General features: G+C 49.3%; 1 protein-coding gene across 24 annotated transcripts in view; it reads right to left on the bottom strand.

Moving 5' to 3' along the window:
• Positions 1–14,501, bottom strand: part of ZMYND8 (zinc finger MYND-type containing 8) — a 140,246-nt gene that overhangs the window by 14,026 nt on the left and 111,719 nt on the right. For 16 of the 24 annotated variants that reach the window (XM_032350427.1, XM_032350429.1, XM_032350446.1 and 13 more), the window contains 4 exons: positions 10,897–11,331; positions 8,718–8,908; positions 4,249–4,329; positions 1,771–1,849 (listed from right to left, as the gene is read on the bottom strand). In XM_032350427.1, coding sequence (XP_032206318.1) covers positions 1,771–1,849; positions 4,249–4,329; positions 8,718–8,908; positions 10,897–11,331 — 786 coding nt within the window. The remainder of the gene's footprint in view (positions 1–1,770; positions 1,850–4,248; positions 4,330–8,717; positions 8,909–10,896; positions 11,332–14,501) is intronic. The other 8 variants (XM_032350431.1, XM_032350430.1, XM_032350451.1 and 5 more) reach the window with 1 other exon arrangement.

The following is a 14,501-nucleotide window of genomic DNA, read 5'->3' as shown; positions in this document are numbered from 1 at the left end:
ACACTCACCCTATGAGACGAGCTCTACTACGATACCCCTTTCACAGAAAAGGAAACTGAGGCACACGGCTAATTAGGGCAGAGCAGGCGCTGATCTCGGACACACTTTCTATTTAGTAGGTGCAGAGGCGGTGGAGGAGATCGACCACACAGGGCCCCGTGACTGATCATTACGGTCGATCAGCTATCGACCCGCTCTGTCTACTGACCCTTCCTCCTTTCACTTCAGCCAGAAAGTCCCTGCACGATTCCCTGGGAGGGACCTGCACGCCAACAGAAAAATAAAGGATCCCTCCATCGTTAAAATGATCTTCCTGAAATTAACACACACACCCCTCTAAAAAAACACCAGGACAAGATGGGGGAACCTAGATGGCTCAGTCGGTTAAGTGTCCCACACTTGGTTTCTGCTCAGGTCTTAAGCCTTACATCAAGGCTCCGTGCTGGGCGGGGAGTCTGCTCCGAATTCTCTCTCCCTCTCCCTCTGCTCCTCTCCAAACTGGCTCTCTAGTATACATGTGAAGTCTCGCTCTCTCAAAACTTATTAATTAAAATTTTTAAAAAACCAGAAAGTAAATTAACCCCTTCCACTTGCGCCATGGCCTCTCTGCCGCTCACCACTGCCTTTAACAAGGAGCCTGCAGACCCTAGTAAGTTCTGGCCAGCACTCATGTATTTTTTTCCAAATGTGCAGCCAATTATTTAAAAGTAGAGAGATTCGGGGTGCCTGGGTGGCTCAGTGGGTAAAAGCCTCTGCCTTCGGCTCAGGTCATGATCCCAGAGTCCTGGGATCGAGCCCCGCATCGGGCTCTCTGCTCAATGGGCAGCCTACTTCCACCACCCCACCTGCTGCTCTGCCTACTTGTGATCTGTCAAAAAAATATAAACAAAATATTTAAAAAAAAAAAATGCAAAATTCTACATAAAAACAGATTCTTTAACTTTATTAGAGAAACAAGAAGCCACAACATTCAACTGAACTTCCTCCATGGGAACCGCCTGAGGAGCGGAGGGGTCCTTCCCGGGCAGCTCCATAAGGATTTGTGGCTGCAATGTGTGATTTCGGGATCTGTCACCTGTGAGGAGGTGGGCACACCTGTGCGTGGTCTCCCTAACACGGGACACGCGACAGCTGCCAGCATCTGGACTCTGGGGCTGACATTACATGCCTCTACCTTTGTGGGGAAAGCCTTCAACAACATGGACATGAATGGCAAGCCACAACAGCACCTAGGCTAAGCCAAGGAGCAACACTGTAGCCTCCCCCGCAGGGTGGGGCAGGCACGAGGGGTCTGAGACTTTGTTAAAATGCCCAGTACTCAATAGGCAGGAGGAATCATCTGGAGCCACAGCGCCCAGACCGGAATCCTAGCTGTGGGACTCCCAGCAAACTTGCCCAGCGTGTCTGTGCCTCACTCGCTTCACTGGAAAATGGGCTAACCGCCTTGTCTCAGAAGGGTTTCCGGGACAATTACATTCAAAGTTAATTCACAGAGAAGGACTGAAGACCGTTCCTGGCCTAAAGTCAGAATTCACGACTGCTGCTGTTACTGTTTCGCTACTGATGCTGGCACCTTGCAGAGGAAAGAGGAGAACATGCTCTCACACCTGCTCTGGGATTCAGACTCTCCAGGATTCTGTGGTCTCCCCAACAGTGGGACATCCCCAAGCCTACTTCAGACTCAATCCACACCTGGACCTGCCTCCACAGCTGCAAAGAAGCTCACACCCCATAACCGTCCACAGTACAGACCACCCCGCCGGGCCTCACCTAGGTTGTGTTTCATTTCCGAGAGCTCCTGCTGGTGCAGCCACTGTAGCTTCTCTATCTCGATCCTCAGCCTGCGAATCTGTAACGAGAGAGTGGGACTCTTAGAAGGCACGTCTGGGGGGTGGCGTTAGGCAACAGGCTTAGAACCTGACCTCCAGCTGGAAGAGTCAATGCCACGCGGTGGACTGAGGCACAGGCAGTCTGGCTGCTGCAGTCCAGAGAGGTAGGCATCCGTGCGTGACCCAAATTCAAGAGAAATTCGGTTTCTGAAAACCAAATACAATTGATCTTTGACAACATGGGGCGCGATGAGGTCAGGGGGCACCAGTACCCCCCCAGTCAAAATCTACATGTACCTTTGACTCTCCAAAAACTTAACAGCCTACTCTTAACCAGGTAGCCTTACCAAAAACAGAAGCAGCTGATGAACACATACATAATGTGTGTTAGATGCTGTATCTATATAATCAGGTAAGCATAACACAGTATTAAGAAAATCACAAGGAAAACACACAGTATACAGTACTATACTGGAAAAAATCCACGTATCATGGATGAGCCCAGTTCAAACCCATTTTTCAAGGGTCAACATCACAAGCAGTCCATCTTTTCCAAGAAATACTGGCTCCAGAAAAAGCCACGTCAAGTAAAAACAAGGGGGAGACAGGGCGCCCGGCCGGCTCCGTTGCTAGAATATGGGGACTCCTGATCTCGGGTTTGTCCACACTGGGCACAGAGTTTACTTTAAACATGAATGAATAAATGAATGATGAATGAAGTAAAAACAAGGAACAGATTTTCATAATAAATTAAAACATGAAAGGTTTGATTAGAACTTTGGTCTAAGAAAAAATGAAACTGGGGTGCCTGGGGGGGCTCATTCCATCGGGTGTCTGCCTTCAGCTCAGGTCATGATCTCAGGGTGCTGAGATGGGGGCCCGCACTGGGATCCCTGCTTAGTGGGGAGTCTGCTTCTCCCTCTCCCTTTGCCTCCTATTCCCTTGCTTGTGTTCTCTCCCCGTCCAATCAATAAATGAAAACTAAAAAAAAAAAAAACTTGAACAAATAAATATAGCTTTGTTTTACCTCTCATCTAACATTTTAGGTGGAATCCACGGTCATTCCCCTGAAATTCCAAAGCCTAACGTCTCTGGAGACCAAAGGCTATTTTGGAGGGTGGGGTTAAGTGTTGCAGGAAAGTCATCTGGAGGGGAAAATTAAACTCGACCTGAACTGCTATGAGGCTATTCACAGAGTTTGAGGACCATAGTCCTTCTCTACAGCGGCGATGTGGCCCTCCGCACTCCCTCCAGGACAGTGCAATGTCTCAAGACATCTGGCCTGACCCCACTGAGGGCTGCTACTGCCAATAGGAGGCAGAAGCCAGGGTTGCTACTAATCGGCGTACGATGGACAGGGCAGCCCCCATATCAGGGAATTATCTGGCACAAACGTCAGCAGAGCTGAGGTTAAGAAACCCTGACTCATCCCGCGTGCTGTGAACAACCATATTTCACAGCAGAAATGGGGTGGGGTGTGCACATTGCCTTTTTAGATTCCGAAAAATTCTGCCCATGTCTGGACCCCAAGGATTCAAAGGAGACATTATGGATCCGTATTTACAACCACATGCCAATTCTTAAGCAGAATAAAAAAAACAAGTATGGCAGCGGGGCGGGGTGGGGGGGGTATGCTTTACTAAGCCAACACTGCCCTTTCTTGTTTGTGACATCCTTGCCATAATCAAAAAGAGGGTCACACATGAGCAAAAAAAATCTAAAGGGGCTCACTGATTCCTCTCGGGACCTCTCTCAATGTTTATATTCATACTGTTCTCCGTTTAAAGCCCCATTAGGATCCCTTCCTGGAGATTTTCTCTTCTGAGGGCCTGCCTAACCCTGCCAGGCCCTCATAGGTCAATGGCTTGCGTGGAATTTCCAGGTCTGCAACCTCACTGGGAAGGACCTCAAGAAGTCCTGCCACTTGTCATTTCACCTGGTGACCCTCCCCTCCCTCAGCATCTGGCTCACAGTGTATCAGCCTAAGGAAGGCAGTTCAAGGACGTCTATTTTTAAAAAAGGTCACTTGGTAAGTGGACAACTTAATGTCTTAACCACTCCACTCCCTAGACAACCACATCATTGCGGAGGCTCTCGGTACGCGAATTCTTAGACCACAAGGATCACTGGGATTAAAAAAGCCCACACGTACAGAGAGCCGGGAGACAATTACACATGGGACCAAAGGAACCGACCAGGGGGTGATCTCGAGCTCCAGTCGGGGGCCGTCCCCTGCTCACACAGAGCAGGGTGTGTCCCCCCAGAGCCTGCCTTTCTGGCTCAATGAAGAAGTACCCTCCCACCAACCACAGTCCACAGAGCACCGTGGAGGGACTTCCAGAGAAGCCGCATCCTGGCCCCCCTTACAGCAGCCCATAGAACACTCTTAGCGAGTAAGGAATTACGTGTCATCGCTGACCTCGGCTATCGTGCTTCCCGTAGTGTTTTTAGAAAGATCGTTGTAGATCTCGGTCATTGTTCCTTTTATCGCATCCATCATCTGAAAGACAGAAACAACTCCGGTGATCACCTCCCTGAGGCTTTTCAAGAGGACATACATCTAAAATCGACCTAACATAAAGCAGCGGTTTGCAACAGGGGGGCTATTCTGCCCCTCACAGGACATTTGGCATTTGTAGTTGTCCTGGGTGGAGGTCAAGTTGAGCTAAATGGCCTACAGGACACAGAACAGCCCCCCCAACAAAGACTTCTCCAGCCCAAAATGTCACGGGTCCTGAGCTTGAAGAACTGGGATAAACCAGGAGGATAGTGATGAATCACCTATAAATAAAGCTACTTTCTGTAGCCACAGGCTCATCTGGAGGGAACGAATGTGGGCCCCTGGCATGTTAGGTGGGGCCAGAGCTGTGGGTTTGAGGCAGGGGACGTTTTCTTTTTTGATTGTTGCTTCCTAATTCCTGCCCCTTCAAACATAACAAAACAAAAACCACACACAAAGAAACAGAAATAAACAAAGAGAACCACCGTTTTATTGAGATCTCAATTATACATCAATTCGGCCATTCAGAGGGCGCAAATCAATAGCTTCTTGGAGATTCAGAGTTGTACACCGGTCCCCACGGTTCAGACCTTCCCAGAACCCCGAAAAGAAACCATGCTGCCCTTCAGCTTCCCCGCTTGAAGAGCCCCATGCCCGCCCCCCATCCCCGACCACTGATCTGTTTTCCAGGCCTAAGGATTTGCTTCATCTAGATATTTTGTATCTACGGAGTCAATGCGGACCTCGGACCTCCGCGGACCTTGGACCTCCATGACTGCCTTCTTCAACTCAGCACAGAGTTGTCAAGATTTGTCTGTGTCACGGGGCCTAGAAGGACTTCATTCCCTTTTACAGACGACTACTGTAGTGCACGGCGTGGACACAGCCGATGGTTACCTGAAGGGCATTCGCTCGCTGCCTTTCCAGTTTGCTTCCCACCTTCCCTCGCTCTCACCATCTGAGCCCTGAAGGCAACAGTGAGTTTGTGACATCAGCTCATGTCCACGCAGCCAGGGGCCAGCTAGTTATAAGCTGACTGAACAGTGTCTGTAGGATGATTTCTCCCTCCCACTTGCTGGCTCACCTCATGCCTGTCACAGGAGGAGGAGGAGGAGGGGACAGGAGACCAAATGGGGCCTCTAGGCCTGGGCTGGCCACTGCCAAGTGTCCACTGTGTTTTGCAGCTGGCTCTGATCCGGCGAGAAGGCAAGACACAGACCCCCCCCCCCCTTGTATCCGATCCCTGAGATTTGCTCCCACTATCATCCTTCCTCTGAGCCTCGGTTTCCCCACGTAGAAAACAAGGATGACTACGGTGCCCCATGTAGGGTGAGCACAAAAATTACAAGAAATCCACGTAAAGATTATGGTTCAGGGTAGGCATTCAGAAATGCCTGCTCATCTTACTCCTACAGAAAAAAAAGTACACATGACCTGTAACTATGAAACTGGCAACCCCCAAAATACCCCCAAATTCACCCCAAAATGGGAGAAAAATGAATGCAATGTCTGTTGAGATTTCCGCTCCTAGCTTGTTCCGGGGGCCACACAAGCACACTGCCAGGACAAACACTTTGCGCTTTACACCGTCACTCTCTTTGGGCCTTCCCGTCCCGAGGGACCAACCATGTCGATTTAAAATATTAGAGCTAAATGGCTTTACGAGAAAACTTTAGAAAGCGGATGAAACTCAATACATTACTAATGCAATGGTTACATTCCATTTTAAAGAAATCATGGATTTGTGGACAGACTTTCACTCTTTCTTCCAAATATAGCCAAGAACGCAGCATTACTGAAGGGCGCCCTTCTGCCAAAACACACAAATCTGGGTCTTCGACTCCGAGACAGGGAAGTTCATCAGCTCCAAAAGTATGTCACTGTGTTCATTTTCTTAACTGCAAAGACAGTGTCTATCAAGAAGTTCATCCCTTAGTTTTGCTGTAAGATGCAAAAAGGGCAGCCAAAGGTCATGGAATAAAACTAGATGCAGAAGCTCCAAAAACTAGCTAGAGCCGCTCGGTGGGCCTCAGTTTCCCCATCTGTAAATAGGCAGCGTGGACCAAATCAGTGAAGGTGGTTACAGCTGGTCTACAAGTAGAACAAGAGAATACCACCTTCTTAAATCAGTAATGAAAACATGACCCCCCACCCCCCCTTTCCAATCTCCTGTAACTCTGCACATCCTGTTAGGAAGAAAGTCTCAGCTCAGTGCCAGTATGGACCAAACACTGATGACCATCTCTCCTTTTAACCAAAGGAACACAGCCTTTGGGCTTCAAGCTGTGACAAGGAATGATGTGGCAATGTTAGGCTCAGTTTTATTTTAGTTCTTCAATAAAGTCAATTTAAATAGAATTAAGGTCAATAAAAATATAAAATCAGTAACTAGCTGGCAGACAGGTAAGACTAAAATCTTGATAATGGCCATAAATGACCTTGAATACTTGCTGTTCTGACATTCAGTGACTATGACAATTCATGCATTTTTTTAAAAAAGGGTTTTATTTGTTTTTTTGACGGGGGTGGGAGGGGGAGGTGGTCGGGGAGTGGCAGAGAGAGGGAGAAAGCAAGCACAGGCAGAGGACATGGCCAGCAGGGGAGATGCAGGCTCCCCGCTCAGCAAGGAGCCCAGTGTGGGGGCTCGATCCCAGGACCCTGAGATCATGACCTGAGCTGAAGGCAATGGCTTAACTGACTGAGCAACCCAAGTGCCCCAATTCATGCATTTTATTCAAAAGGATAACAGACATAGTCAATGAGTGACAAAGTCATTCCTGAGACCAGTTTCGATTCTAGCTGGGGTAAAGGGGTGACTGGGGAAGCAGGGGGACATGAGGTAGGGTTGCTTAAAAAAGCCATGTGCAAGAACAACAGGTTCATGGACAGTGGACCTCTGTGGTCGGTAGGCTTCACGGGGATTCACAAAGCAGGAGACCTAGCGCAGCCATGCCAACTCCTGGCTGCATGGGGCATGTCCTCTGTTGCTACGTTTTGTGGTAATCTGTTATACAGGGATACCAGATACACCTCAAGAAAAGGGACACAAAGAAAATGACCTACAAAAACCCACCAGTAAAAGATGATCAATCTCTAAAAGGGAGCCTACCTTCAACTCAACACAGTAAGGCAGCTCTTCATCGTGAGACGTCAAGAATCCTAGATACAACTATTCCCAACGACTGTCACTCCACTCTTTCTAGAAACCTGAATATTTTATTCATTGTTAATAAGTAATTGATTCACTTGTGAAGTGTAAATTATCATTACTGCCAGCTTAGTAACATGCTAAATACTCTTCTTAGGTTACAATTCATTAACTACTTTTTTTTTTTTAAAGATCTTATTTATTTATTTGACAGAGATCACAAGTAGGCAGAGACAGTTCAGGGGAGATGGGGAAGCAGGCTCCCCACTGAGCCAAAAGCCTGATGCGGGGCTCGATCCCAGGACCCTGAGATCATGACCTGAGCTGAAGGGAGAGGCTTTAACCCACTGAACCACCCAGGCGCCCCTCGTTAACTATTATTAATAGCCACAGAGAACAACAAGCCTGATAAAGAGGCGTCAGGTACCCACAAGCAACTGCTTGACAACTCTGTATCAACACCTACTGTGTGCCGGGTGCTTTTCTAGGCCCCGGAGGTAAGGCAAAGAGACAAAACTCTGCTCTCGCGGAGCTGACATTCTAGTGGTCATTTCTCTACGAAGCAGTCTGTCACATCGACCTGCACAAAACACCAGGGCGCGCTCCCGTGATGGTGAGAACGGCTCCAGGAAGTATCCGCCTGAACGCGACAATGAGCACAGAAGCAGCTGCCTGTTCAGAGAAGAGCCTGCAGCAGAGGACACCCACGAATGAGCCCACTGTGGGGATTCCCGCCGCCATGCCCCGGCGACTGGGCGCATTGGGCGGAAAGCCACGACTCCCTGGGCCATTTGGTTCCTGGAGAACCCTAGAGGTCGCACCTTTACACATCTCCTGCTTACGACTCCTGCTTTGCTCCACGAGGCTTCTAAATACAAACCCACCCCCTGGTCTGTTGTTAACTGACAGAACAGTAGCTTCTTCCAACGCTTACGGAAACGGTCTCAATGAACGATGTGAATTCCGAAAGGGGATTCAGACGTCATGTCATCTTCCCCGCGGTGCACTGACTATAGCATCAGAGCCCTCAGAAAAAGATGCGGTACATTCTAGATTTCTCTGCCTGGATCCAACTTCAGACCCAAATGGAAGAATGCGGGCTTCGAGGGCCTCAGAAAATACAGGGTCTCCCCACCTCAGCACCCTGGAAAGCCTGCAAGGTCATGATCCTCCTGGCTCCCAACAGAAAGCAGGTCCTCTGACACCCCCACCCCCACCCCCGGGCGCCACAGGCACTCACTTTGCTAGTGTACTTGGCAATGTCCGCAGCGACGTCAGCAGAGGCGGTCGCGATGGGCAGGTCCGCACTGACCGAGGATGCGAGGGTGCTCGTGGACCCTGAGCTGGTGACCAGGGGCGATGACTGAGTGCTGGTCACCAGGGTGATGGTGGCGGTGGATGGGCTCTGCGTGATCTCCTTCTGCTGGACGGCTAGGAAAGCAAAGCGTGCTGGTCACCCCACAGTCACGGGAAGGGCCCGACCCAGCACGAAGCTACGCAGAGGGACGGCGGTCCCTGACGTACAGCCCTTAAGCTCATCTACATTCAAGTGACAAGACATTCTCCCCTTGACCAGACTCTGGCCAGGATCCTCTCAGCCTTTCCTGGGACAAGGTCTCAAGCATGACCCATAAAGCCTTGTGTAAACACGAATGCGGTTTCTAACAGTTCAAGGTCGCAACCCTAGGGTGATCCCAGACACCCCTAACGTGCCTGCCTGAGAAAACCAGGCTGCCAAATGAATTTACTACTTGTTTCAGCCAACACCCTGCACAAAACACAGCCCCTGTTTTACGGCCCCTGTCTCCCAGTCCCTACGGGAGGGTAGGGGCAAGTCCATGTGGGTTTCACATGGACCAACCCCCACTTCCTATTTTTTTTGTAGAATTTCACATCCTTGATTCTACTGGAGTCCCCACTCAGCCCTTCCCTATCCCCCCGATCTCCCTCTAAAATGCCCAGTCACCTCTGTACCGGCTGGGGTTGGCTTCAGTTCATCCTGGACTTTTTTCTGCCTATCCTAACAGCACACACTGATTAAAACCTGACCTTACACATTCACTAGCATCCAGGCTAGGACAATCTGGAATCTCAGAACCACACCCATCAATGGGCCTCTGCTTGACAGCACCTAAGTTCCCCTGGGGAAGCCTGTAACTCTTACAGGGCACAAACACAGAAAAGACTGGAACTAGTCATCCCGACCTCAACTATCCTCAATTCACTTCTGCCCCACTAGCTCTTTCCATACCAAGAGCGTCCCAGCTGCACTCCCACAGTGCCCGTCCAATCTGTCAGGCCTCCTTCCCCCAATCTTCCAGGGGTTCTCTGGGGCTGGTTCAAGACCTGGCTAGCATTCAACCCATAGCTTCAGCTCTTTACAGCTCTACTCACGAGGGGACACTGAGTATGTGAGAGTTTCGACCAAAGATCCCAACCACAAAGGATCAAGATGCGGGCCTCCCTGAGGGACAAGCTCAGCACCAGCGCTCATGAAAGCTGGGCCAACAGGTACCCACCCAAGTAGTGCCAGAAGGAATGACTTCAGCCATTGGTGCTTGATGCTGACTCTTCTTCTGTAGGTGGCTAATCCCTAGTGATTAAGGTACCCTTTGCTACCAACTCCTCACACCGGACCCTTCCCAAAATAATGCCAAGAGGTTCCCGGGTGTGCACAAGAAAACTTACAGAAAGGTATTCACTGTAGCACTGTTTACAACAGAAAAACAAAAACAAAAACAAAAACAAAAAACTGGGAGCAAACTAAATGCTCACCATCAGGCAAATACTTGATTTAAATCAACTGTGGAAATACTATGCAGCAGTCCAAAAGAATAATGTAGATAGAGTTATTATGTACTAACACGGATGAACCCCTAAAACATGCTGATGGGTAAGAAAAAAAAAAGAAAAAGAAGAAGAAGGGGGCAGGAAAAAAGCAAGTATGGTACCATTCTTATGTTTAAAAAAAAAGAAAAAAGGAAAAAAAAGTGCTATTTGTATGGAGGGTCATATATATGCAAATATATATATGCGTACATGCATCAAAAAGGTTTCACGGTTAACAGTGGCCACTGAGAAAGGGTGAAGAATGAAATGGAAGTTTGGTCAAGACAACAGACTGCGGGGCAAATATTTTACCCCTTTCTAAAAAGCCTATATGCATGTATCGTTTCTAACAACAGAGGGGGGTGGAAATAAAAGTGGGGGAAAAAAAAAAAAAAAAAAACAAGTTGCCAAACGATTTTTTTAAAAATGCCACATGGAACGCGCGAGGCCTTCAAGATACGACGGCCACGAAACAAAAAGGAACTGAAAAAAAAAAAGAAAAAAGAAAAAGAAAGAAAACGGTTCTGTCTCTCCTGTCGATGTGGCGAGAAGGGAGCGGGCGCCACGTTGAACAGAAGGGGGCGTGGTACCTTTCACAGCCTGTCTGGTCTGATATCTCGTCCCCTGGGAAGACTGAGGCTGCTGGGTCTGCTGCTGGGTCTGCTGCTGGCGTTGCATCTTCTGCATGTGCCACTTTTGGGAAGACGTTTGAAACTTACTTGACGAGTTCCACGCGACCCGCTGCACGGCCGGGGCAGTCTCCTTCGGTAAAAGCGGCCTCTGCTTTTTCACCGGGCTCCCCGTGGTGGTGGCGGTGGCGGTGGCGGTGGCGGCAGCAGCAGCAGTGGTGGTGGCAGCAGCGGCAGCGGCGGTGGCAGTGGTGGCCGGGGCCGTGACGGTGGACGTGGTGCTGGTGGTGACCGTGACACCAGCAGTGGGAGTTTGGGAGGAGGAGCGGGTGAGGAGTGGAGTTTCGGGTGGGGACTGGCTGCCCGCTGTAGTGGATGGTGGAGCTTTACCTACGACTAAAGCCGACGCATGAAGACAAGTAAACGAAAAGTGGAGATCGGACTTGGCGTGGCCTGCGGCGTCTCCCTATGCCAGCACGTTCTGGGTCAGACAGAGCAAGGCCAGCCACGAATGCCGAACAAACTCAGTACAGCCAGGACCCCCCCACTACCCGCTGCAGTGCAGGTGCACATCTCACCTCGCGCACGGAGGTTGCTTCTGCACACTTGTCTCAGAGAGTTGGCCTGCTCTCCTGAGCACCTGCCCACATCTGAGACTGCTATCGGGGCCTCTGGGAGAAACGGGGTGAACTGGACCCAGCCCCTGCCCTCAAGCAGCCCACCAATGAGTGATGAACAGAATCACTGCCCGCGGTTTGTTTTATAATGAAAACCAGGTTAAGCACTTTCGGAAAGACCCAGCAGAAGTCAATCCAGAGATAAAAGAGAATCTCCCGTGGCTAGGAACCTATAAAGTGTGTAGCCCCAAGAACCAGGTGGCTTCCCAAGGGCCAAAGCACTGAACACCATGAAGTCACCCACAAAGAAAGTCTCCCTTGACCTCTCACTCCCTCCGGGACTAAGTCCCAGTGTGCTGCTAATGGCCTTGACCACCTGACACTAAAGGGAATTCCAACCCACACCTATTAACCTATTTAACCTATTGCCAGGTCAGGAAACTTGCTTTTGTTGTTGCGGTTGTTGTTTTTATTATTTTTTTTTTATTTTAATTCCAGCAGAGTTCAGGTACAGTGTTCTCCTTGCCACAGGTGGACAGTATCGTGATTCGACAATACTACATGTGACTTCGAGCTTATCGTGGTCAGTGCCCACCTTGCTTTTACTCTGACCATATTCCCACTACCACCTTCTAGCAGGCAGTACTGGTTTACCTCTCGTGCAGTGTAAACCTCTCGTGCAGTGGTCAGACCTACACCTAAAATGATTCTGCAAAACTTAAGTTGCTTTAAGTAAAAATATCAAGAATTATACAAGCAGGACTTGGGATGGGCCAAACTAGTGAATGTGTATGACAAGTTTGGAAAAAGCTGCCTTCCGGAGTCTGTCTTCTGGGAAGGGTGGGGGGACGGGGGTGTGGCAGGGGGGGATAGGATTTCAACAGGCAGAAGTGAGAATTTGGGGTGGGTGATAGCATCAGCGAAGACGTGTTTAGGAATAGGCAGCATTTCGGTCAATCAGAGTAGGCAGGGAGGAGTGGGTGGAAGGCGGGTTAGAGCCAGAAGCAGCCCAGAAGCACTGAGCAGCCCAGAAGGGGTGGCCCCGTGGCGCTCATCTGTAAAGGGGGGGAGGGGACCCTAAGTCAGTCATCACTACAGAGGTCCCAGCCACCAGTGGGGCAGGTTTGATGCCCCTCCCCGAGAGGATGTCCAGGGATCACGCCCAAAACACAGGTACAAGGTCAGCACCCCCATCAGAGACAACAGAAGGAGGATATGTCTGTTCTTTTAGATTTATGTGACCTGGAGAAGACCTGACCTTGATCATCCTAGGGAGGATTTTCAGTAAGCTGGGTTTGAGGAAGTCAAGGACATTTTTTCCTTTAAAAAAAAAAAACTGAATTTCCTGACTCCTCCACACAAGTGTGGGGGGCTTTCTCCATGGTCATCGCATCTGCCGGACCCTCCTCTGTCCTTCTGCTCCTGAGTCCCCTCCAGTTCATGGGCAAGGGTGCAGGTGGAGCCGGAAGGGGGGCTCCCCCCCATGCAGGGAGGATCCTTCCCCAGCGTGACAGGACACGCCAGATACCGGATGCTGCCCCTGCACCTTGCAGGTGGGGAGGGGGCTCTGAACCCAGGTTTCCTAGGAACGGTACACCAGGGTGATTCCCGCCCCGGCCGCCCCGCCCCGTGGTTTCTAACCTGCACATACACTCTCCCTGCCTCCCTTTCCTCCCAGGTGACCAAAAAAATATCCTGTTACTGTTGAGGAGCAAGCCTAGCACCTCTCCTCAGACAATAGGTCCTCTTTCTACTGATTTGCAGAAGCACACAGCTAGCTTCACAGACGGGCTGCTGCTCTGCAGTGACAACAGCTGGCCCTCTGTTCCAAATAAAAACCTGGAATGTGCAACCCGAAAAGGATTTTAGGCTTAAGGTACCCTCTGGGGTTACTACTTAGACACTACAATATTTTGATTTCTAGAAGATTCTAGCAGTTTACAGAAGGGAAAAAAAGGCCACAGGAAATTCCATTTCTCCTAGAAATTTGGAGTGTATACTCATATCACCTATATAGCTCAGAAAAGAGGGATCTCTTAAGCGCTAACATTCCAGAAGCTGCCCCTGCTTATCAACCTGTTTATTGTAGAGTTTGGTCACAGGCTTTCTGAGAAAAGGATGGAAAGTACTGATGTTGTAAGGTAAACACAGCAATAGCAAGGTCTCTACGGAAGCTCTCTCTTTGCTTCTATCCTGAGTTCACCAGCTAGAAAGCAGTTTTGCTACCAAATTCTATACATAAGCTTCATTCCCAGCTGAAGGTGAACTCAAGGTTACCATAGCACACTCCAGAATGCCCTTCACTTTATAAACTCGTAAGTGAAAATACAACATTGAGAAAAATGCTCTGCTGCAGAGTCTGATACAAAGCTCATTCTTCAGGGCGCCTGGGTGGCTCAGTGGGTTAAGCCTCTGCCTCTGGCCTGGGTCGTGATCTCAGGGTCCTGGGATCAAGCCCCACACTCGTCTCTCTGCTCAGCCGGGAGCCTGCTGCGCCCCTCTCTCTGCCTACCTCTCTGCCTACTTGTGATCTCTCTCTGTCAAATAAATAAATAAAATCTATAAAAAACAAAACAAACAAACAAGCAAAAAAAAAAAAACCAAAGCTGATTCTTCAAGATCAAAACTACCATCAAAGGACTCCAGATTAAAGACTGGTAGGTCTTTGTCCCAACCCCTGGGACAATGCCCTACCTGAATTATGTTTTAGAATCACCTTCAGCTTAATTACATACACCACACACATGGGGTTTCCCAGACATAATTCCTCCAGACATCAGTGCAAGGAAGAACTGTTTCATTTAATCAACTGGGATTATTATTATTATTATTATTATTATTTTTGAAAAAGAGGAGATCCTTTAAAGGACTGTATTTCCCTTGTTGCTTTGACTGCTAGGAAGCTCCCAGCCAAAATGAAAGCCCAACTGTGCTAACTCTGAAAGGCTA

The sequence above is a fragment of the Mustela erminea genome, chromosome 7 (genome assembly GCF_009829155.1).
Source record: "Mustela erminea isolate mMusErm1 chromosome 7, mMusErm1.Pri, whole genome shotgun sequence".
NCBI classification, from domain to species: domain Eukaryota; kingdom Metazoa; phylum Chordata; class Mammalia; order Carnivora; family Mustelidae; genus Mustela; species Mustela erminea.
The sequence above is the reverse complement of the archived record's forward strand: the minus strand, read 5'-3'. Positions and strand labels throughout refer to the sequence as shown.